Source organism: Leptopilina boulardi, unplaced genomic scaffold (assembly GCF_019393585.1).
Source record: "Leptopilina boulardi isolate dan_hultmark-lab unplaced genomic scaffold, ZJU_Lbou_2.1 LbouV2_351, whole genome shotgun sequence".
Classification (NCBI taxonomy): domain Eukaryota; kingdom Metazoa; phylum Arthropoda; class Insecta; order Hymenoptera; family Figitidae; genus Leptopilina; species Leptopilina boulardi.
The window spans coordinates 3,490,026-3,513,554 of NW_026137920.1; the positions used below are offsets into that span (position 1 = coordinate 3,490,026).

General features: G+C 27.2%; 1 protein-coding gene across 9 annotated transcripts in view; it reads left to right on the forward strand.

The window, feature by feature from the left end:
- LOC127286158 (ras-related protein Rab-37) overlaps positions 1-23,070 on the forward strand; it is a 293,485-nt gene extending 270,415 nt beyond the window's left edge. For 8 of the 9 annotated variants that reach the window (XM_051312493.1, XM_051312492.1, XM_051312495.1 and 5 more), the window contains 6 exons: positions 15,924-16,214; positions 18,906-19,016; positions 20,502-20,610; positions 21,845-21,955; positions 22,364-22,505; positions 22,636-23,070. In XM_051312493.1, coding sequence (XP_051168450.1) covers positions 15,924-16,214; positions 18,906-19,016; positions 20,502-20,610; positions 21,845-21,955; positions 22,364-22,505; positions 22,636-22,771 — 900 coding nt within the window. In that variant the 3' untranslated portion in view covers positions 22,772-23,070. Of the gene's footprint in view, positions 1-15,515; positions 15,773-15,923; positions 16,215-18,905; positions 19,017-20,501; positions 20,611-21,844; positions 21,956-22,363; positions 22,506-22,635 lie in introns of those variants that run through there. The other variant, XM_051312500.1, reaches the window with a different exon arrangement.
- The last annotated feature ends 459 nt before the right edge of the window (positions 23,071-23,529 follow it).

The window sequence follows — 23,529 nt, forward strand, 5'->3', positions numbered from 1 at the left end:
CGTTAATGTTATGTATATTAAATGAAAATTCGAACAAATTGAAATTCTATCAAATAAAAAACAAACTTATTTTAGTCATTATTCATCCATTTCGTAAAAGCGCCATTTTGTTGCATAAATTTTGCCTCGAAATACAGAAATAAAATCAAATTTAGTTGGTCGATTCCGGGGACAACGGAAGAAAACAATTTTTTTTCACATTTAGAATGCAATGATGGCTGACTTTCTTTTCAGGAGGACTTTAGTTTTCAATATAATAGAACAACGCACAAGCAACACCAGCAAAAGTGAATTAGGTATAAAGAGAAAAGGAAAAAAAAAAAATATATATATATATATATATATATATACAACCAAAGTTGAAAGGGTCGCTTGGGTCAAATCAGGTAAAAATTGCGTCCTTTAATCTCAAAATGGCCATTAATGTCCCTGAACCAGAGTATATGCGTAAAAGTATATATAAGAAAAGGTCTAAAAACATTTCGTTTTGTCTTTTATATTTATGGCTTTATTTTCTCCTCATGATCACAACAATTCCAGGTAAAAAGAACTTTTTGAAAATACTGATCTGAATGCCACTAAAAATTTTCTTTTTTTCTTTCCGCTTGTTATTTAGACTGAAAAATATTTTTAGGTATGGGTTTGACGATCATTTTCTATAGTGCTAGTATCCAGATAATTAGTGTATACTATAGTACTGTACCAGTTTATGTACTTCCGTATTGTATCAGGTACGTACTATACTAGTATATTTCGTATCATGATGGCGAAAAATACATTGGGTTAATCTAACCTAAAATAGGACGTACTAATATTTTACTGATATTATATTCTTTTATGAAGTATTGTTGATCTTTGTACTGTTGTAGTGCAAAAAGAAGTATATGTATAAGATGTTTTAGTAGTCATTTTTGAGATGTTTTTTGGTAGAACTTTTTAGTTATTTGAAATATTTTGGTTTAAGGGGAGGTTCCTATTGCTGGAGTAAAAAAAATCGATTTTTTTAATTGCATTTTTAGAAAACTATATATGTGTAGAATATGTGTGTAAAGCGATTTTTTGATCCGAAGAATATTTTCGTTTCTACAGCGTCTGTGAAGAAGCTGAGTACCGCTGAGGTCGTAAATCGTCGGCCATATTGGATGCGCCATTTTGAATTTTAAAAATCTGACATCATATTCGTAATTAGCGACCCCAAAAACCCCCGAGTAACGAATTTCAGTAAAATTGAATCGATTTTTTTAGAGTAGACAAATATTACTCGCATATAAAAATGTTCCAAAAACTTTAAACGCGTTTTTTCTCGAAACAATAGATTTTTCAAACTGCGGTGGGCATCGTAGCGTCTAAACTATTTGCGACCAATCAACTTTGGGTTTGCGGCTAATTAATGGTAACTTTAATCCTAACTTAAAACTTTTTTCTTCCTTTTAACACGACTTTATTTAACCCTTAACCATCCTTCGATTTAAAAATTTTAATCCTAAGATAAACCTTATTAGACCTTATGAGACTATTACTTGAATTTTTTACTGTCAGACTGATGATAGTTTAAGCTATGTCCACAATAGTTATGTTCAGGACATGTAAGGATGTAAGGATTTATGTAAGGACATAAAAAAGCCTATTGTTGACATAGCCGCCTTATATTTTGCTACAATTGTGAATAATATTTTGACTTTTCAATTACACGTAAGGTTGAGGGGTGAACATATAATTTTAGAAATTGGACATAGCATATTGAACATCAAATATATGGTAATGTATTATAACAAATCGATAAGGGCTTCGAGGACATGACACACGTGTAAAAGCTGGAAAATGATTATAATACATGATTCTAGAAATTCGACAGCTTTGGACGGCAGGCTCGTAGTTATATGTTAAATGTATATAACAAATCAATAATTTGAAGTTAGAGACCTCTTGAGGTGTGTTTAGCTTCTGAATTTTATATATATGGATTTTTACTGCTTTTAGAAAATATAAATTATGAGTTCATTGTGTAAAATATATTCATTTAATACCAGAGAGGTCATAAATATATATATATTATATATAACAGAGAAAAATTTAATTGCAGTGTGATTACTATTTATAGTGGTTACTAATTTTGATAGATCCAATAGCAAACATCACTATACACACTAAAAAATAATACTTACTTTCAGTTCACTTTTGACTAAAACCGTTATAACATTAGAACTATTTTTACTGAATTTCAGCCTTGAGTGTATGATTTTCTAAGTCCTAAAATTGACTTAATCTAGTTTTATGATAAAAATTACGCTAGTTTCCAGGCATTTTGATTTTAAGATGTTAACTGTTTCAGTATTTAGCATAAGCGCAATTCCTTTCCTTTGTGTTCTTTTTTATACATTGGTAATCACTTTTAAGATGTCAGATAGTTTTTGTAAAGATATTTTAAACTCTAAATCTGAATAAGTGAAATTTCACTTAGAATGTTTCACGTAGAAAAATAAGTGTATATGCACTTAAAAATAAGTGATTTTCACTCAAAAAATAAGTTAAGTTACACTTATTTTTAAGTGCATATATACACTTATTTTTCTACGTGGAAGGAATTTTGAAACATTCTAAGTGAAATTTCACTTATTCAGATTTAGAGAGAACGTTTTAAAAAAGTGACTATATACAAATTTGTATTTTAAGATACTTCTTTCTGCAGTATATAAACCCGAATCGAAATTTTAACACTCAATCAATTCTCCCTATTGCTAATTGAGTATTATATCAGTATACTAATCACTCCTTAGCATCCTCTTTTAATTCTGCTTTATTCACAATTAGCCCTTCAGTTTATTCTCTGTGATTTTTCAATAAAATTTCTGAGTCGGTTTTTCATTCTCAGTCTTCTCGTTTTTTATACAGTTTTTATTAAAGTATCTCTACTAAAATCCTCTGCCAAATATTTCATTTATTTGAAGTTTCTTTTTATATATATGTGTAACGCATTATTAGGTATTATTTACTAATCAGTATTTTTTTTAATACACAAATATATTCCACTGTCAAGGAGTTTAGGGGAGAGTGGGGCAAAACCGGGTAACCCCAGTTTTCCATGATAGCTATTTCCATTTGTGTCACCCCCCCATTACATATACCTTTTATATTACAACCAACATCGTTTTAATTATATAACCACTATATAAAAAATTTATTTATTATATTTTATGCGACTTTAAAATTTTTAGGTAAAAAAAATCCATTTTTTATCGAAAGTAAATCACTTATAAAACTTTTTGTGTCGATATATTCGTTTCGGCAAATATAACATCTTTTTCAGCATTTATTTACGAGTAATTTTGATTAAAAGTAATTGTTAAATTATTAACAATAATCTGATAATTTTACATTTTGTTAAAAAATGCAGTGCAGGGCAAAACCGGGTACCAAACGGTGGGGCAAAATCGGATATATTTATTTAATTTTTACTCATGTTTCGAAATCGATGTTTAACTTTCGATATATCAATTATTTACCATATCGATAAATAAACGATAAAAAATTAATAAAAATATGAAAAATTTCGTTTTAAAAGATTTTTAACTGCTGTTATTCATTATTAATATAATATATTTAGATTAAATTTACTGAATATTAATTATTTTCTATAATGTAAGTGATATATATAATAATATAATTGAACAAAAAGTTAAAGAGTATTCCATGATTTATATATTTTCTTGATAGTACCCGGTTTTGCTTTATACCATCGAGGCAAAACCGGGTATACTTTGCATTTTTCTTGAAAAACCTGGTTTAAATTGATCAAAAAATTTTTTTTCATGCAATCGACCTTATTTTCTCATTATTTAATGTTCAAGGAAGAATTTTCAACGAGATTTGAACTATTTTATTTGATAGATTCTTAGTAAACCGAGAATTCCAAAAAGTTACCCGGTTTTGACCCACTCTCCCCTACTCAAGAAAGCAAAGAAGTTATTTAAGTTTCATGTCGTATAGTATTATATATATTATACTTTAACCGCGAAAAGAAAAAGGGCGACCACTTAAGGTTTTCGCAGTGTTGAGAATGTATAAAAAGAGGACACACCAAGGTCTTATAAGATTCGTTGCGAAACGTAAAAAATGCATTAAAATCAAACGCTACAACCTGCGGTACTACGCCATAGTAGTCAATTATTGACATATACATATATGTATACAAAAATAGTATACTCAAAAATTCAAATTATCATACCTAATATACATATATACATTCACCAAAAAAACGAAACTCTAAATTTAAGAATTCTTTTTTATTTTAAGAGTAAGTTTATTATAACTTTAAGAATAAATACGGGAAATACTATTTAAAATAGGCGCCAAGAAGACATTCTTAAATTTAGAATTACAATTTTTCGTTATACATATCTGCTCATGATCTCATTCGATAAAATTAATTAGAAATATATAAATTTTTATCGTATGTATAAATTCCCATCTCGGGTATATAATAATATAATAATTATTATTATCGGAACATTGATCTTGGCACTTAAAAATTTTGCCTTCTTGTCGCGTCTTTCAATTTTGATCAAACGACATGTGTATACATACATATATACACGAGTATATACATATATATATATACAATATATAAAGTAATTAAATTGTTAATTACAAAGTCCCTGATTCGTATATAAATTTTAATGCTGGATTTGTAATCAAGCATACGTTTTAGTTTGTAAGACCGGGTTTAGTATATATAATATATTAGTCGTACAACATGTAAGTATTTATACATATATGTGTGTACATAATACATATACATATATATACCTTTCAAGACGAGTTATGCTAATCAGCGCGACTTGTCTTAAAAGGGAGGGAGAACTTCCAGGCCCACCGCAGCCATAAGGCATGACGCAAACCTGTATAGCCAGAATAGCAATTGACTATATACGTATATATAATTGAGTAAATGCTCTCTATATATACATACACACACATCTAATATATATGTCAAAATTGTATGGAAGTTGACATTGATATTTTCTAAATTCATTGCGGTATATTATACTTTTATTTCTAGGATAGTTGTGTATAATTTTTAAGAATTAAACTTTTGCGCCTGTTTCTTCAATGTTCATCCCACCTAGGTTAAAGTAGGTTCAATTTATGTCCAAAATATAGGTTCAATGTAGGTCTAAAGTATTTTTAATGTACGTTCAATGTAGGTCTAAGGTAATGTTTAATGTAAGCTCAATGCAGGACTAATGGGTTTAAAGTATAGCTTTAATGTATAAGTTCAATGTAGGACTAAAGTAAGTTCAATGTACAACTAAAGTATAGGTTTAATGTTAGGGGTAATGTTGTTATAATGTAGGGCCAAGGTAGGTGTAATTTAAGTTCAATGTAGGATTAAAGTAGGTCTAAAGTAGGATCAATGTAGGAGTAAAGTATAGGTTTATTGTTAATTCAATGTAGGACTAAAGTAGGGATAAAGTAGGTTCAATGTATAGGACTATAAAGTATTTTTAATGTACGTTCAATGTAATAAGACTATATATAAAGTATAGGTTTAAAGTATTAGGAAAGTGTATAGGACTAAAGTATAGGTTTAAAGTAAGTTCAATGGAGGACTAAAGTAGGACTAAAGTATAAGTTAAATGTACAACTAAAGTATTAGGTTTAATGTTAGAGGTAAAGTAGGTTGAATGTAGGTTCAATGTAGGTCTAAGGTAATGTTTAATGTAAGCTCAATGCAGGACTAATAGGTTTGAAGTAGCTTTAATGTAAGTTCAATGTAGGACTAAAGTAAGTTCAATGTACAACTAAAGTAGGTTTTATGTTAGGGCTTAAGTTGTTATAATGTATTAGGGCTAAAGTAGGTGTAATTTAAGTTCAATGTAGGATTAAAGTAGGTCTGAAGTAGGTTCAATGTAGGACTAAAGTAGGTTTAAAGTAGGTTTAATGTAAGACTAAAGTAGGTTCAATTTAAGACTAAAGTATTTTTAATGTATACGTTTAATGTAAGACTATATTTTTAAAGTATAGGTTTAATTTAGGAAAGTGTATAGGACTAAAGTATAGGTTTAATGTAAGTTTAATGGAGGACTAAAGTAAGTTCAATGTACAACTAAAGTATAAATTTAATGTTAGGGGTAAAGTAGGTCTAAATTAGGTTTAATGTAGGACTAAAGTAGGTTCAATGTATATGTATATAAGTCTAAAGTGGGTTCGATGTATATCAAACATATAAAAGTTTAGTGTAATGTAAATAAAATTAGTTTCTTTTTTTAAATTAGATTTTGTGACTTAGATGATTTGTTTCATTTAGAAACTGAATATTATTTTGTAAATTACGATTGAGTTTTCTAAAAACACCCTCTTTCAGCTGCAGCTTTGCTTCCTCGTTGTTTTCTTGATATAGTTTTATGTTCTCGCGACAAAAGAAAATCTGAAACATAAAAAGGATATAGTTTAAAATATTATTTTATAATAATATTATGTTAAGTTATGTTAAATTAATGTTAATGTTGCATGTTAAATGAAAATTCCATCAAATATAGAAATTCTGTAAAGCGATGTTAGAACTGTTAATGTCAATATAACGTTCATCTATTTAGAGATTATATATGGCCATATATAGTTTTTCTATTTAAAACCTATGGAAATATGCGTATATATACATGAAAAGAAAATAAATATATTAAATTTTATAAAATAAAGAGGATCAGAATAGTATCAAAAAAATATTAAGAAAATTACCGAGAGGAGGAAAAGAGGATGAAAAGATTATCCATATCAAGAAGATCATCAGAAACATATATTAATATAGAGAATTATTGAAATGATCAAAAGGGGATAAAAATAAAATAAAAAGGAGATTTTATAACTATTGTATTAATTTTCAAGTATATGTTACAAGTTATTTTTAAAAAATAATAAAAATTTTGCACATAACAGCAGAGAAACTGTTAGTACAATAAACGCATGTATATAGTACGATATAAATTATATCTTTCCATTATGCAGTTCAAAATTTGACATAATTTTTAGTCAAAAATAACTATTTGATATATAGTACTGCCGTACGAATTAAAAAGATGTGTAAATTCCATCGTCGTTTAGGTCGTAATTACTATAGCAAAACATGAGAAAATCAAACTAAATGACAATGGCGCGTACGTTTCCTTTTAATTTGTATACGCAGAAAAATGCATTCGAAAAACGTTCTTAAAACGTTTTTTGCCCACTGGATATGATATGTAAAAGTAGTTTTACAACGAAATAGTCGCTTTTTTGAATGCTAAATTTTAACATCTCTTCTTTCTTCATTACTGTAAAAATTACGAAAAACATTTTAAAAATGACATTATAATTTTCATAAATAAATAGAAAAACAAGGTTCTCTGCGCAATAAACTTTCACTGATGAATCGCGATTGAAATATAGAGAAAAGTTTCGCTTCTACAAGCTTATATCAACTTTCCTGTGTATGTTTTCCCTATAGCGTAAAAAGAACGATTTGCAATTTATGACGCAACAATACGTATTATATATTTGAAAGCATTATTATCATTATATATATGTACGCACACACTATTCCATCCCACTGCCGCGTGGCTTCGGGGCGGAGTGGCTTCCCGCCACATTATATTAGTATTGCCTCGACCCTGAGCCTCTTTATGATCTCCTGCTTTCACGGCCAGTCAGACGCAGACGTGCAAGATGGCGCACACTATCGCTCTATGTTTGCAAAGATATATATATATATACAATTTTCAAATACACGCCGATAGGATCGACCTGACGCAGTCGCCAGCCGCCTTTATCGTTCGACCCGCTCTACTAACAGGATCCTATAATAAACAATTTACTTGCCCGTCATTTCAAGAATTAGAGCAGAGCATCACATTCTTAGTACAAAAAAATAACACATTGCAAATTAAATTTTATAAACACAATTATTTTTAAATTCACACGCATATAGAAAAAATTATTTGCTGTCACATCAAATTACGTTAGCTAATATATAGGAACAGCGAACATATTTGCTGTGACAGTAAATGCAGTAAGTTTATAAAAATTAAGACTGATATTGTTTATCATAGCAAACTTTTTCGTTGGCATAGCAAAGAATTTAGCTGTAGTTACTAATTTTAATAGATCTGATAGTTAACATCAATTAGCATCTGTAAGCAATTCCTTTTTTTCTCTGCAAAATATAATAGATAGTTGTTAAAATTTTAAATTCACAGTTTTTCGATAATTACAAGGAAAAAAATTTATTGTAGCAAATACAACTCCAATTCTAGAATAGACAAATTTTAAAAACTGTGATGATAAACAAAGAAAATAGTGTTTCCAACAAGCTGCACCCAGATAAAAGATTTCTTTGATTTAAAGAAACCAGTTTCTTTGACTTATTGTTTCCTTTGATTCAAAATAAAATTTTCTTTGAAACAAAAAAAGCTTCTTAGTTACAAAGAAATTTTCTTTGATATAAAAAAAATTTTCTTTGAATGAAAGAAAGTGCATTAAATCGAAGAAATTCTAACATTGATATATGGGGCAAAGAAACATGTATTTGAATTAAATAACAAATTTCTTTAAAACGAAGATAATTTTTTTCAAATCAAAGATAATTTGTTTGAAACAAATAAATTTTCTTTGAATCAAATAAAAATTTGTCAAAGAAATTGATCTTCTTGAATCAAAGAAATCTTTTTTCTCGGTGTGATTTGGGCAAATCACAAAGCAATCCACGGTGGGCTTGGACTATATATAACTTTAACCCAAAAGTACTGACCCATCTCGGCAGCTCTCTTCAGATATTAATTCCACATTATTTTCTAAGTAATTTAAATCTAAGATGAAAAAAATCGGTAGAGGGATTTTCGAATAAACTCGATTTTTGTGTATGTTTAACTTTTTATATGTACATTTTTTACTTTGAAATAGTTGAATACTAATCGATTTGATTTCTAATCATGAATCAATTTATTCTGAAGTTGTCAAGTGTTCAATTTAGAAGTGTCAGAACTAATACTCAATGTTTGTTAATATTGTTTAATTTTATTAATGCTCGCTCAAAAATTTGAAAAGCTAGAAGTCATGAAGAAAATCGTTACTGCGTGTGTTTGCGTTTTTTGTTTCGGAAAAACGTCAATAATGATTTTCTATTATAAAGATGCGACAAATGATTTTTCATGACTAAATCTTGCACCTTTAATAGGAATCATTGTTGACGTTTATTTAAAACAAAAAAGGCAAACGGATTTTCTTCATGTCTTCTAACTTTTTGATATTTTTAATGAAATATTATGGGCAATTCTCCGCGTAGTGTACAATTTAATTATTGCTATTATTAAAAATATTTTGTACAATTTAACAAAAATTAACATATAATCTTCAAGGTTATCTCAAGAATGAAATATCTTTAGTGGGCCGGACGAAATAATAATTTTATTCCCACTGAATATAACACACACACGTTTTAATGAAAAAAGCTTCACCATGACGCACAACTAATACTGATTTTTAAACAATATATCAACGATTTTCAGTCTGTTTCGTATTCACGGCATTTATACTTGCTAAATTAATACAACTACACTTTATTTAACAGAAAATATTAATAATTAGTGAATTTATTGTAAAATATGTGAAGGCTTTCCCATATGAAGATTCTGTGTGATTCCCTATATATGTAAAATTGGCGCTTTAAAGGTACAACTTTTAAAATGTAGTGTTTTTTAAAAAAAAACGAAACCAATGAAAAGTTAAATGCTAACTAAACTCCTGACAATTTGCGAAAAGAAAAACAATGCGATTTCCCGAAAAGTTGACGAGATATATATAGTCTCTTAAAGTTGACCCTTTTTGAGGTTAAAATTGCAAACGTTCTTTTTTTTCAAATAATTAAAATTTTTTGTTACATATTTCGAAAAATTTAATTATACGCGGAAAAAATCCTTACCTGGAACAACGAAAGTTTTTGTTATTTTAGAGAAACATATCGCTATTCCAGATAAATATTTTTTTCCGCGTATAAAAATCTTTTATTGTGTAAAAATATGGAAAAGGTGAAAGGTTCAACTTTGAGAGTCTGTATCTCCAGAACTATTACTGTTTTTTTTTTTTTTTTTTTTTGTGCAAGTTGTCAGGAATTTACAGTCGCAACTTTAATTTTTTTATATGTGCAACTGATTTCTTTAAAAAAAAAACATGAAGGAAATGAAATTTTGCGCTATGCGGAGAATCACCCATATACTGCATGTGCGAGATAAAACGTTAAATCTACGGAGAAAGTAAAACACGAAATTCCAGTCCAATAATCATTCATCGATGATCAGAAAGTGTGCCTGTGTTAAAAGCCATATATACTTAACGAACGAGATATTTATTGTGGAAATCTAGACCTATATATAATATATGAAGGTTTTAGGCTAATTTTTTTATACCACATACTTTCTCAATTTATTATTATTAATTAAAAAATTGTCCTAAAATCTTCGTAATGTACGAATTTTTAAAAATCGAATCATTTTGCTTGAAACTTCTTACTCGGTGGCTATCGAAGTAACTACGATTACGAATCTGAATTTAGTTTTCAAAAATTCAAAATGGCGGATCCAATATGGCGGTAAAATTTTCAAAAATTCATTAGATTCACTTGAAAAACGTTACTCAGGGAATTTTTGGGGTACCTGATTACGAATCTGAAATCGGTTTTTGAAAATTCAAATGCACTGAAATTTATATATAGGAATGTTATATTGTGCACAGTAGGCAAATGTCAATAAGAATTGTCTTGTTTTGTTATTTCAATAAGCATTATATGTGAACGGGATGAGGCGTCGAGTGTTACTTAATTATGATTAATTTACACGGAGAAAAATGGGAAACAAAAATAATGTAATTTTTACTATACTTTCAAAATAAATCCTTATAAATGTCAGGAATTTCAGGCTATACTTTTGCTCCGAAAATAGTAAAAAATACTATTTATGAAGTAAACTTTACTATTTCAGAAGTAATTTTTTCTAATTCCGAAGCAAACGTTAGCCATATATGCGCAAAAATTTCGGAAAGTTTAGATTTTACTTTGTATATATAGTAAAAGTTACTTTATATTTTTTTCCGCGTAGTAATACATTTTTATCTATATACCTAACAAAAAGTTAGAGAAATCAGTGATTCGATAAAAAATATATATATATGCTTCATGGCCTTTTGGAGAAAATCCAAAAAATATCACGATAAAAGGTTATAAAAATCATAGGAAAATCGCAAAACCTGTTTCAATATATATGCATCAATTTACAGATTTTAATTTGTAGTTGCAGTTAATAATTAAGTCGTACTTTATATTCTATTACACAATTTCAATTATAGTTATTAAGAATACCGTACATGTATATTCATTTATGTATAATGTAAGTTTGTATGTCTGTCAAGTCTGATGTAGATGCAAAATATAAATATATAAATTACTTCTGACAAAATTTCGAATTAACCATACCTTTACGCAATTTTAGCCAAACACAATATAGTTTAAAAGCTTTGATTTTTTATTCGAATCTTTTCCCCCCATTTCAAAATGGTTAAGAAAGTTTATTCAAGTTTGCCAAAAATTGGACATTTTTAACATCCTTCTTTCATTTTTGTGGAGAAAATGTATATCAATTTTTTAATTTTAATCCTATAAGAGAGTGATTTTTAAGTTTAAGGGATTCGATGAAAATTTTGAAATTTTTTTTGAAATTTTATACATTTTTGTTTGAAACTTCATATATATGGGTGATTCTCCGCGTAGCGCACGATTTGGTGTCTATGAAACTTTAAAAATATTTTTTTTATCGAAATGATAAATATGAATACATATTTTTGAAGATAAAGTATCAAGAAATAAATATCCATGGTGGGCCGGAAATTTTTTTTATTTTTTTAAACAAATTAAAAAAAAATTCTTTGCTTTTTGAATTCTATAAAATAGTTGAAATTTGATTTAAAATGTTTATAGAAATTTTTAGGGTAATTCACAAATATATATATATATAGCGCGAACGACGCAATTCAAAATTTTGATTTCGGTAATTTACGGAAATTTTCGAGGTAATTTATGAAAATTTATGCGGTAATTTATAGAAATTTTGTCTAAATAATTCATACACTGAAAAAAATTTACCCGAAATCTTCAACTACCTTTGGGTAGTTAAGTGAAAAGAAGTTAAAACAATTACTTTCTTAGTTAGTTTAACAATGTTTGTGTAGTTAATTTCATTATTTCTTAAGAAGTTAAAAATTAGTAGTACAATTAACTTAAAAATGTAGTTAGAATTTAAAACTAACTACAAAATCTTATTATATCAACTACATTCTTAGTTATTTTAACTACTTTTTAGTAGTTAATACAACTTTTAAAATTGAGTTGAGGACCTATTGTACTATACAGGGTAGTTAAAAAGTAGTCAAATCTACTACTTATTTTTTTGAGTGTAAAAATATGTAAAGCATGAATCACAATTAAAAATTTTAATTTTGGTAATTTACGGAAATTTCCGCGGTAATTTACAAAAATATATATAGCGCGAACGACAATTAAAAATTTTATTTTGGTAATTTATGGAAATTTATGCGGTAATTTATGGAAATTTATACGGTAATTTATAGAAATTTATTTGGTAAGTTATAGTAAACTTAACGGAGCTATGATAATTTATAATGAATATTTTTAATTTCGTTTGTTTCATTGTGTATTAAACTTGCACTAGTGACGGTCGAAATTCTGTGGCGGGTGGAAACGTTGGGGTCGGTGAAACTGGCGTTAATAATTTTTTTTTTTGAGAAAATTATCATTTATTTTTAATCGGTTTCATATGTTTCACATATATATTATAGACTAAAATAATATAACTACACTTTATTTAACCTTTATTATTTAATTATACTCTATTTTTTTTAAAAATATTGAAGAGTCGGTGGATGCCGGTGGAGACGATTTTGTGATGCCCTGTACAAATTTGAATCTTGAAATGTACGTGTAAAAAAAGGATAAATCAATTAGAAAATTGATTACTTTCTTTATGGATCAAATTATGGAATATAACTTTTGCTGTTACTGAAGTAGAACTATATTAACATTTGACTTTTGTTTAAATAATTCAATGTTTAATAATAAAACGCAGAATAACACACAAAAGTGCAGTCAAGTATAAATAGCAAAAAAAAAGAAAATAATTATTTTTTTGATTAAACGTTTTTTTTATTCAATTCCACTAAAATATGTACAATACTAAAATAGCAACAGAAATTGTATTTATTAGTTCACATTTCCTTTTATTCACTATACCATTTATTCTTTTCTTTTAACTCACTTTAAAAATTTTTATTCAATTTTATTTTAAGTTTTGTTGCTGTTACAATACTCAAGAACAACTAACGCTGCGAGAAAGCTTTTCTGAATAAATTCATTCAAAAATATTTACAATTTCTCAACATTTCCTGTGAAAATTTCAAATAGAAAATTTCACCAATTTTTAGTCTAAACGAATCTGTAAGAAAAGAAAAAACTAGTACCCGAAAAACTCATAAAATGGGTCCTCTTAAAATAAGAAACCTCTATAGGTACCTATGGTCATCATATCCTAAGACAAACCAGATGTGCACAAATCCTTTTAAAACGAGAAAATACTTCAAACCGCTTCAAACATTTTAATATATATATATATATATTTTAGAATAAAAAAAAATTTTACGACACACAGAGTATAAATCTTTTCTAAAACTCAATAATTTTTCTAGTCTTTATTTAATATAACTCTTGTTAAAGTCATAAAATGGGATTTTTTTCTTTTAACTGATCATTTGAATTTCATACTGAAATAAGAATTTTTTAAAAATAAAAACACAAATCAATCGCGTTAAAAATATTTAGAATATAAGATAGGACTATTGAGAAAATTAAATTTTAAAATGTCTGACAAAAAATGGCAGCTAAAGTCACTTTTTTAAAACAATATAATCAATAAGTAGACGAAAGTTACAAAAGTGATTGAATTCGCTTGAAAATCGTTACTCGGGCGTTTTTGGGGTTGCTGATTACGAATATGACCTTAATTTTTAAAAATTCAAAATGTCGGATTCAATATGACAGACATGAAATTTAAAAAATGCTTGGATTTGCTTGAAAATAGTTATTCAGGGGTTTTTGGGGTCGTTGATTACGAATATGACCTTGGTTTTTAAAAATTCAAAATGGCGGGTCCAATATGGAGGACAATTTTTTAAAAATTGATCAGATTCGCTTTAAAATCGTTACTCGGGGGTTTTCGGGGTCGCTGATTATGAATATGACCTTGATTTTTAAAAATTCAAAATGACGGATCCAATATGGCGGTTAAATTTTCAAAAACTTCTAGGAATTGCTTGAAAATTGTTATTCGTGGGTTTTTGGATTCGCTTATTATACGAATATGACCTTCGAGTAATATATTTCATGTAAATTTTGTAAATTTATAATAAATTTATAGTTACTTATAAGTAATTTAATTTGTAATTTTTTTTAATTAAGTAAGTATTGTTTACATTATTTATAATAAAATATTAATAATAATTAATTATTAATTAAATAATTTGTAAATAAAGTGTTCGAAAAAGAGTACGGATAAATAAAAGATTTTTAACGAGTACCGCAAACATTTATTTTTTCTCTATTCTATAGAAGGTTTTAAAATACTTTTTAAGAGTAAAAAAAATTATTTTTTAAAAATTCTAGTACCTTCCCATTAATGATAATAATTATAAAAATTGTTCAAAAACTATTATAACATAATTTTTTTCCCACTATTTTTAATTACATATATCTAAAATTGCAGTAATATTGCGACAATATTACCTCAATATTCTAATATTGCAGCAACATTGCCTGGTAATATTGAGGCAATGTTGCCAATATTGCTGCGTAATTTTAGTTATCGTAGGGAGGGGGGATATTAAATATCAATATTTTAATACTCTAAATCCTCATATTCTAAAAAAAATTGTATCAAAACTTCCACCTGAAACAGAAAATTCTTATATATAATTATTCCTCATTTTAATAAAAATTTCCTTTTTTTTTTTGCAAATAGCGTCGACATCTTTCGTTAAGCCTACCAAACTGACATTTGCGCTCAATATATTGAACCACCATCGTGCGCACGTACAAACTTGAGGCATTTTTACTTTATATATATATGTTGTCATATAGGTTGCGAGCTTGACATCAATGTATATATATATGTATATATATTTACAAGACAGCTGGATTTTTATTCACTTGTTCTCTTTGGACATAAATGTGAACTCATTATATCCATTATATTGACACACGTGTTTATAGGCAAATATTGAAGGCTAAACATGTATAAATAAAGGCGTTTGTAGGTTAGAATTTCAACTTCAAGGTTTCGCGAATATAGTACGCTTGCGTCCTATCCTATATATATATATATATATACACACATATATACACTACTATGGAAGATTATTTTTTGCAGAATTTATCGTAGTTTTCGTCTATACTCAACTGTCATCGGTGTGTGCGCGATTCACTCATATATTTCTCCTCTAAAAACATGCCATTATAATTAAAATTTAAAATTCAAAACTCACATGTCAATGATTTCTCAAAATAAGGAACTAAAGAGGATGATGGAATCTGTTGACTCTTTAAGACTTATTCATATTGACGGAAATAAGTATTAGAAAATGTTTCAAGAGCAAGGCATTATTTATCGTGGCAGTAAAATAAAGGGTACATATATATATAGAGAATATATAATTTATATTTAAGAAAATAAATTTTTTTTATAAACTTTTTTTTTTCTATGAAAATTGCGAGACGTAAAGTAAAGAAAAATAGGTGATTTTTTTTTGGCATATACAACATATGTTATTGTTTACAGAAAATGGCTGCTGACGAAAGAGTTAAAAATTTTCACGATGAAGAATCTGGGAGTAGACATATCAGTAGACAAAAGAGTAATAAAAAAAGTGCATTTTCTGTCGATAATTTAGACACAACCCCATCGCCAACTGGTTATCGTGACTATAAACCACCAGCTGAGGTTCTTGGTGGTCGTTATCATTCGACGATTGAGAAAATAAAACCTGTTGACTCAATTGATAAAGGTTCATTGAGAAGGAAGACAAAAGAGCAACAGCATCATCAACATGAAACAACGCCAACTCATAAAGTTAGTTTTTACATCTTGCAATGTCATACTTATATATATATTATATATAAAATGCGAAAATTTATTTGAATCAACAATCATTTTTCTTTTAATTGAATTTGAACTTTGACTTTACAACGAGTTTGAAACACAAATTAATATTCATATAACCTAATTCTTATTTGGCATAATTTTCGTTTAAAGAATAATTTTTATTTGTTACATTTATCATTTAATTCATATGATAGTTTCTACACTCAGAGAAATGGTATATTTGTCTCCGAGCCTACTAACTCATTTATTAGTTGCAAATATATTTTATTTCATTGAAATAAAAAATTTATTTGAGCCAAAGAAAAATTTATTTCTGACAAATAAAATTTTTATTTACGCCAAATAAATAAGTTAGTAGGCTCTGAGACAAATATACATTTATTTAACTCAAATATATTTTATTTGGTTCAAATAAATCATTTTTCTGAGTGTATATATATTAAAAATCTGTTTTCTAAATTGATTTTAAAACTTATATACTCTAAATTTGAATTCACAGAAAATTAAAAGGCATTAAAATAAGCTGCAACGCTTATTATATTTTAATCCAATTTTGCTTATTTTAATACCAAAATGGATTAAAATAAGCAAAATTAGATTAAAATATAATAAGCGTTGCAGCTTATTTTAATGCCTTTTAATTTTCTGTGTTAGTAAAAAAAAATCACAGTGATGTCAAAACATTTGCTAAAGTCCAGCTATTGGATTTGAATACGCCATTTTGAATTTTGAAAAACTGACTTCAGATTCATGACCCTAAAAACCCCCTACACGGAGAAAAATATAAAAACGAATAAAGTAACTTTTACTATATATATATATACATATATATATATGTATTTTAAAAATAAAACCGGAACTGTCTGCTGTTTCTGCGTATTTCTGGTAATTTTTACTCCAGAAAATAGTAAAATTTACTATTTCCGGAATAATGTTTACTATTTCAGGATGAGTAAATTTTACTATATTTCTGAAGTAAAAATTGCGAGAAATGCGCAGAAACTGCGGACAGTTCTGGTTTTACTTTTTATGTAGTAAAACTTACTTTATTCGTTTTTCCATTTTTCTCTGTGTAGGTACCAAGTATCATAAAAAATATCAATTTTTAGTAAAACTTTCCGCCATATTGTAGCCGCCATTTTGAATTTTTAAAATCTGACTTCTGATTCGTAATCAGTGACTCCAAATTACCCTTAATACCATAAGTTTTTTATAAATCCATTAATGGAAAGATTGCGGCCACTAAAATTAAAAAAAAAAAAATTTCTGACTAATTTCCGGTATAAAATACCTGTCTTTTCTTAGTATTCAATAACTTCAGTTTTTACTATAAAGTATAATATTATATGTATTAATTTATTGCTCTTATGGATAATTTTAGTTATTTTAATTATATATTTTATGTCTGGTTTATACTAATATATACAAATATAATTTCCAGAAAAAGTTCTAAATTAAAGAAATTTACGATTTTAAAAATTTTTATAAAATAAGTAGGATGTTCATGCGATTTTGCAACCTTAAATTTTGAACTCATATTATATTTTTAAATAATAATAGAATTAAAAAAATGTGGGATGCATGATTATATTCTAAAAATCATTAGTTAGAATTTTCATATTATGAAATTTCATTTGTCATAATTATTTTTGAGCCGAACTTTACTTGTTCGATATAGTATTTTGCAGAATTTTCATCAAAACGATTTTCTATATATACTACAGAATTTTTATATAACCGAAAATTCACTTCACAGAATTTTTATTTCATCGATTTTTTATTTGTCAGAATTTTTATTTGCTCGAATTTTCATTTAACATAATAGGCATTTTAAAGAATTTTTATTGTGTAAAATTTTATATTGCATAGAATTTTCATTTTATTCTTTCAAATGTATTTTCATATTTGTTCGAATTATTATTTGATATAATTTCCATATAACCGATTTTTCATACTACAGAATTTTTACTTATAACCGAAAAATCTTTTAAGAGAGTTTCATCTGATTGATTGAATTTTCATTTGTCCGAAATTGCAAATGTCCGAACAAACAATCGACAGACAGATTTCGGCGCGATTTTTAAAATCACCCAATCACAATTTTATGCAGATAATTTTTTGATTGGTTGATTTTTATAAATCGCGTCAAAATCTTTCTGTCGATTGTTTGTTCGGCCATTTGCAATTTCGGACAAATGAAAATTCGATATCAATTAGAAATTCTGTTAAATAATTTTTCGGTTAAGTAAAAATTCTGTATTGGAATAAATCGGTTATATGGAAATTATATCAAATAATAATTCGAACAAATGAAAATTCATCTGTAAGAAAATTTCAAAACGTAATAACCTTTATTTTTTTTTGCTTCTAAGGTATCGTTCATTAGATCGCTTTACTTTTCATTTAATATAAGCTGTGATTTTTTTGTTTTTAAAATTTATCTCGGTCAATGGACACCCTGATTTAAATATTTATTATTTATTAATTTTTAATAATTAATTAATTAATATCAGTGACGACTTTTTCACTGATTTATATTTAGACAAGTATATACCTAAATTTCCATATATAAAATAGTTTTAATTTTGCAATTTGAAAATTATAGTAAATTATATATGTTAAATTAAAGACCAATATCGCAATTATTTACTGACGCAGACAATACTGTTGGGTGACAGTGGAGTTGGAAAAACTTCATTACTCGTTCAGTTCGATACCGGAAGTTTTCAACAAGGGAACTTTGCAGCCACTGTTGGAATTGGTTTCACGGTAAAAATATTATATACCTATATATCACTTACTATTATATAGTTATATATTTGTTCACACCCAAAGAAAAAAAAATATAAATTGGATTGCTTCACTTTTGAATATTGGAAAAAATTCTCAAAAAGTTTAGCAATATAAGGTAAAATAAAAATATGAAACAAGAATAAAAAATACAGCTCTTTTAACTTGAAGGTATAAAATATATACGCATTTGGTATGAATTTTTGATATCTTCAAGTTAAATATATGTGCACTGAAAAAAGTTTTAGTTGAAGTTATACTATAGATGCATTTGGTTAAAAAAAATTTCTACACGGAAAGAACATAAATATCAAATTTTATAAAAGTATTTCAAGTTTTATAAAAGTATTTTCAGGTCGTGGAAAATATGTTAAAAGGCATAATTTTCGCATATATATAAGAAATTTTAAACTTTAGAAAAACTTTTATATACTTATAATACAGTATTATTAATAATATTTAATATATAACTATATACGCAACTATTATAAATTTCATAAAAGTTTATTAAATGTTATTATTTCCTATATGGAAATTTTCCTTTTTACCGCATATTTTCCACGACTTGAAAATACATTTACAAAATTTAAAAATATTTTTATAAAATTTGATATTTTTTTTCTTTCACCTTATATATAGTTATACTTTAACAAGCAAAAACAGTTAATAAGACTAGAGAATTCGATAGTTAAATAATTCTGATTAAATAATTCTAACACAAATATTTTTTATTTTTACTGTCAAATTGTCAATTTGACATTTATAAATACAATAACCCATAATTCATAAACAAAAGTTTCAAAGATATAAATAAACAAATAAATACAGATGAATCTTCTAATGGAAAATTTTCCTAACGGAATTTCTCAATTATTATAAAATATTGGACACTTGATGTGTGGATTCCATTTGATAAGAGGAGAGTATATATATGTATATTCGAGTCGAGAGAGTGTTATACGATAATCAAGAGAAGTGTCGAGAAGAAGAAGAGCAAATTGGTGCTCTTGGTAGTAGGAGCACATGAGGCGATTGGAGGAGGCTTGAGGAAGTATATAAAGCAATCGGGTCAGGGGATCCGGATCTCGATGTTCCTTTCCCTTCAAGCAAAACTAACCAAGGTGCAAATATATATATGTATATAACAGTCTCTCTCTCCCTTGAGTTTCTTTGTTCGAAAAAGTGAATCTAAAAAATACTAAGCGAACATCGCGTGTATAAATTATTCACATGCGTATATATATCAAAGGAGTATCTATATAGTATAACAAGTACATATGATGCCAAAAATATTTCTCTATTTGAGAATAAAGAATCTTTTCTATTTTACATTTGTAAACGATGATTTATATATAACTGATTGTGAGAAAACAATTTATTTATATAAACAATGCAAGAAAGCATTATATCTTATTTCGCAGTTTTAAATATGTATAAATAGTATGCGAATCTCTTTATTTGCAGAATAAATTAGTATCTGTCGATGGCGATCAAGTGAAACTTCAAATTTGGGATACCGCTGGTCAGGAGAGATTTCGAAGTGTAACACACGCTTATTATCGTGATGCTCATGGTAAGTTTCGAAAAACCACTTTTTTTAAGTCTTTAATATATATTTTTCTATTATTCAACCTACAACAATGTTTCTCTATTTATTATATATTAACTTTAATTAGTACTAACTACTACTATCAACTACTTTACTTTATTTTATATAATTTACAAGATTCTATAACTAAGCAAACTCATTCCCTGACAATAAAGGTGTAAATACTTCCTTTTATTAAAAATCAAAATTTGTTTTAAAAAAATTTTAAAGTTACCCCCCATTAAAAAATTTGAAATTAATTAAATATAACTTGTAAATACAACCACTTTGAAATGTTTCCCTGTTCCCTCATATATATTTTCCCCAATTATTCATTATCTAGTATGAAACACTTGCATTTAGCCGCATACTAAATCCAATACGACGCACTAATCACACTCAATGAATTTTTTCTTTGTTCATTTTCTTTTCTCTTTTCAATATTTTATATAATTTACAAGATTCTGCAGTACTACCAATATGAAAATATCACAATTTAGAACATAACCTATATATTTTTAGTTTTCCTATTCAGGTTCATTTTGAGTAACGTGAAGTTGTCTGTTAACTCATTTTGATGCAGATCTCATAATGAGGTGCAGCAAAAATGAGTTCGGTTTTTTTTCTGATGTGTATACGATAACGACGGAATGGAAGCATATAGAGTAACACTTTAGATATCCAGAAAATCGTAATAACAAAATCATAGTTTGTGTTGTATAGTCTCAAAGGTTTTGTTTCTAAAAGAGCAGTAGTTTTTAGAAGTGAGATAATGGCAGTTGAAGAAATAAACTAAAATAAATAAACAATTTAATGTATTTAGCATATGTGTATATATTTCTTTTTTCTGTTGCTCATTGCAATAGGGATAGTTTCTATTTTACTATTTTTTTCTTAAATAATATATTCATAAAATATTTTTTGACATATATTAATGTCAATCACCAACAAAACAAAGTGAAAAAACTTTATTCTTTTGTTCTCAGTAGTTTAGGGACCTCGGTGGAGTAAGGGGAGAAGTTGCTCCTCCCCTAAGTTTTTAAGGAAATACATATATATATATATACACTGCAAAAAAGAATGTCTTATTTTTTCTTGTTCTTGGTTCTGAAGCCAAAATTTTGTTGACCTCACCCAATTCAAAATATTCAAAATTTTTAAACTTTCAATACTTCATTTTTCTCGATGAATATACTTTTTTTTGAAAATTTCGTTTCAGCATTACTACTACTTTACGATATTACGAATAAGAAGAGTTATGACAATATCAGAGCTTGGCTTGGCGAGATTCGAGAATATGCACAGGATGACGTTGTTGTAATATTAATAGGTCAGAGTTACGATGGAATTCGTTATATGCGAATAATTTCTCTTTTTCTTTTCTTTATATATATATCACATTAATTTACTCTCTAAATTTGAATCAGTGAAATTTTTCTGATGAAATGGAATTTAGCAACTAAATCACTAATATTTCCACTGAAATTAAGTCGAATTATTACTAATTTAAAGAGTCTAATCTAAATTATTATCATTGTCGGTAAAACAGATTTGACTGATTCAATCAGTAAAGAATTTTAATTTATAAAATATGTATGACTGAATTTCAATATGAAAATCTTATACTGAAGTTGCTAAATTCCAACTATTTTATCTTGAAACAATTTTTAATTAAACCCTCTGTCCCTAAAATAAGAATGTAAAAAAAATGAAAGGAGATTATTTTTTCCAAATATAGGAAATAAATGTGACTGTGGTAATCAGCGGGAAATTCGCCGCGAGGAAGGCGAGAGACTAGCCCGAGAGTATCAAGTGCCCTTTATGGAGACTTCGGCTAAAACTGGAATCAATGTCGAGTTGGCATTTCATGCGATTGCTAGGTAACAAAATACACATATATACATGTATATATAGAAAATCGAAAAATATCGATTTGTTTGTATACAGTTTTTTCTCTATATAAAAAAAATGTTTTTCAAAGAATGTAAGAAATTGTTATTATTGCATCAGGGAACTGAGGGCACGTGAGAATATGAAAATTCAAGATCACTCGAATGAAATGAAATTCAATGTTCAAGATTACGTTCGTCAACAATCGGCGACTCAACCCAGTTCTTGTTTCAATTCAAGTTGCATTACGGCCTGAAGATTTACACACTCGCGCACGTTACGAAAATTGTTTATTAATTTTTATATATATAAAGGGTGTCTGGAAAAATTTAAATCGCTTTAAATTAATTTTAAATCATTACAATTATTATTAATTTTGAATGTTATTAAAAAAAATAAATAAGCATTATAATTACAAAAATTTCAAGAGGGGAGGGATTTTCTAGACATCCTGTGTATATTATATAATTTTATATTTGTATACATTCAATTGTAAATAAATGCAAATCACTGTATAAGACACAAATAAAACACAATATTGAATGCGTTAATTTATATTATGGTTACACTATAGTGAAAGTCTAAAACTGCATATCTTTCTTTCTCACACCAAGGAATATAACATAAGAACTTCTTCGTTTATCATTGCATTTCTCTATCTATATAGACAATTTAAAATGACATAAGAATATCTTTCGTCTAAAAATCTTACTCTTCTTTCTTTCTCTTTTCAAAATAAATAACATAAGAATGTCTTACTTTACCTAATTTGCATATCAACACTTTTCATAAAAGGATTATTGCGATTGTTCGATGATTTTAAAAAAATTTATAATTGACTTTAGTTTCGTAATCAGCGACCCAAAAACTCTTATATATAGATATACTTAGCGACATGGGAGTTATTCAAGTATTACGTAAGCATATTTTCAAGAGTTTTGGACCCTTAAATTTAGCTGCCATATTGGATCCGCCATTTTGAATTTTTTAAATTTGATTTCAGATTCCCAATCA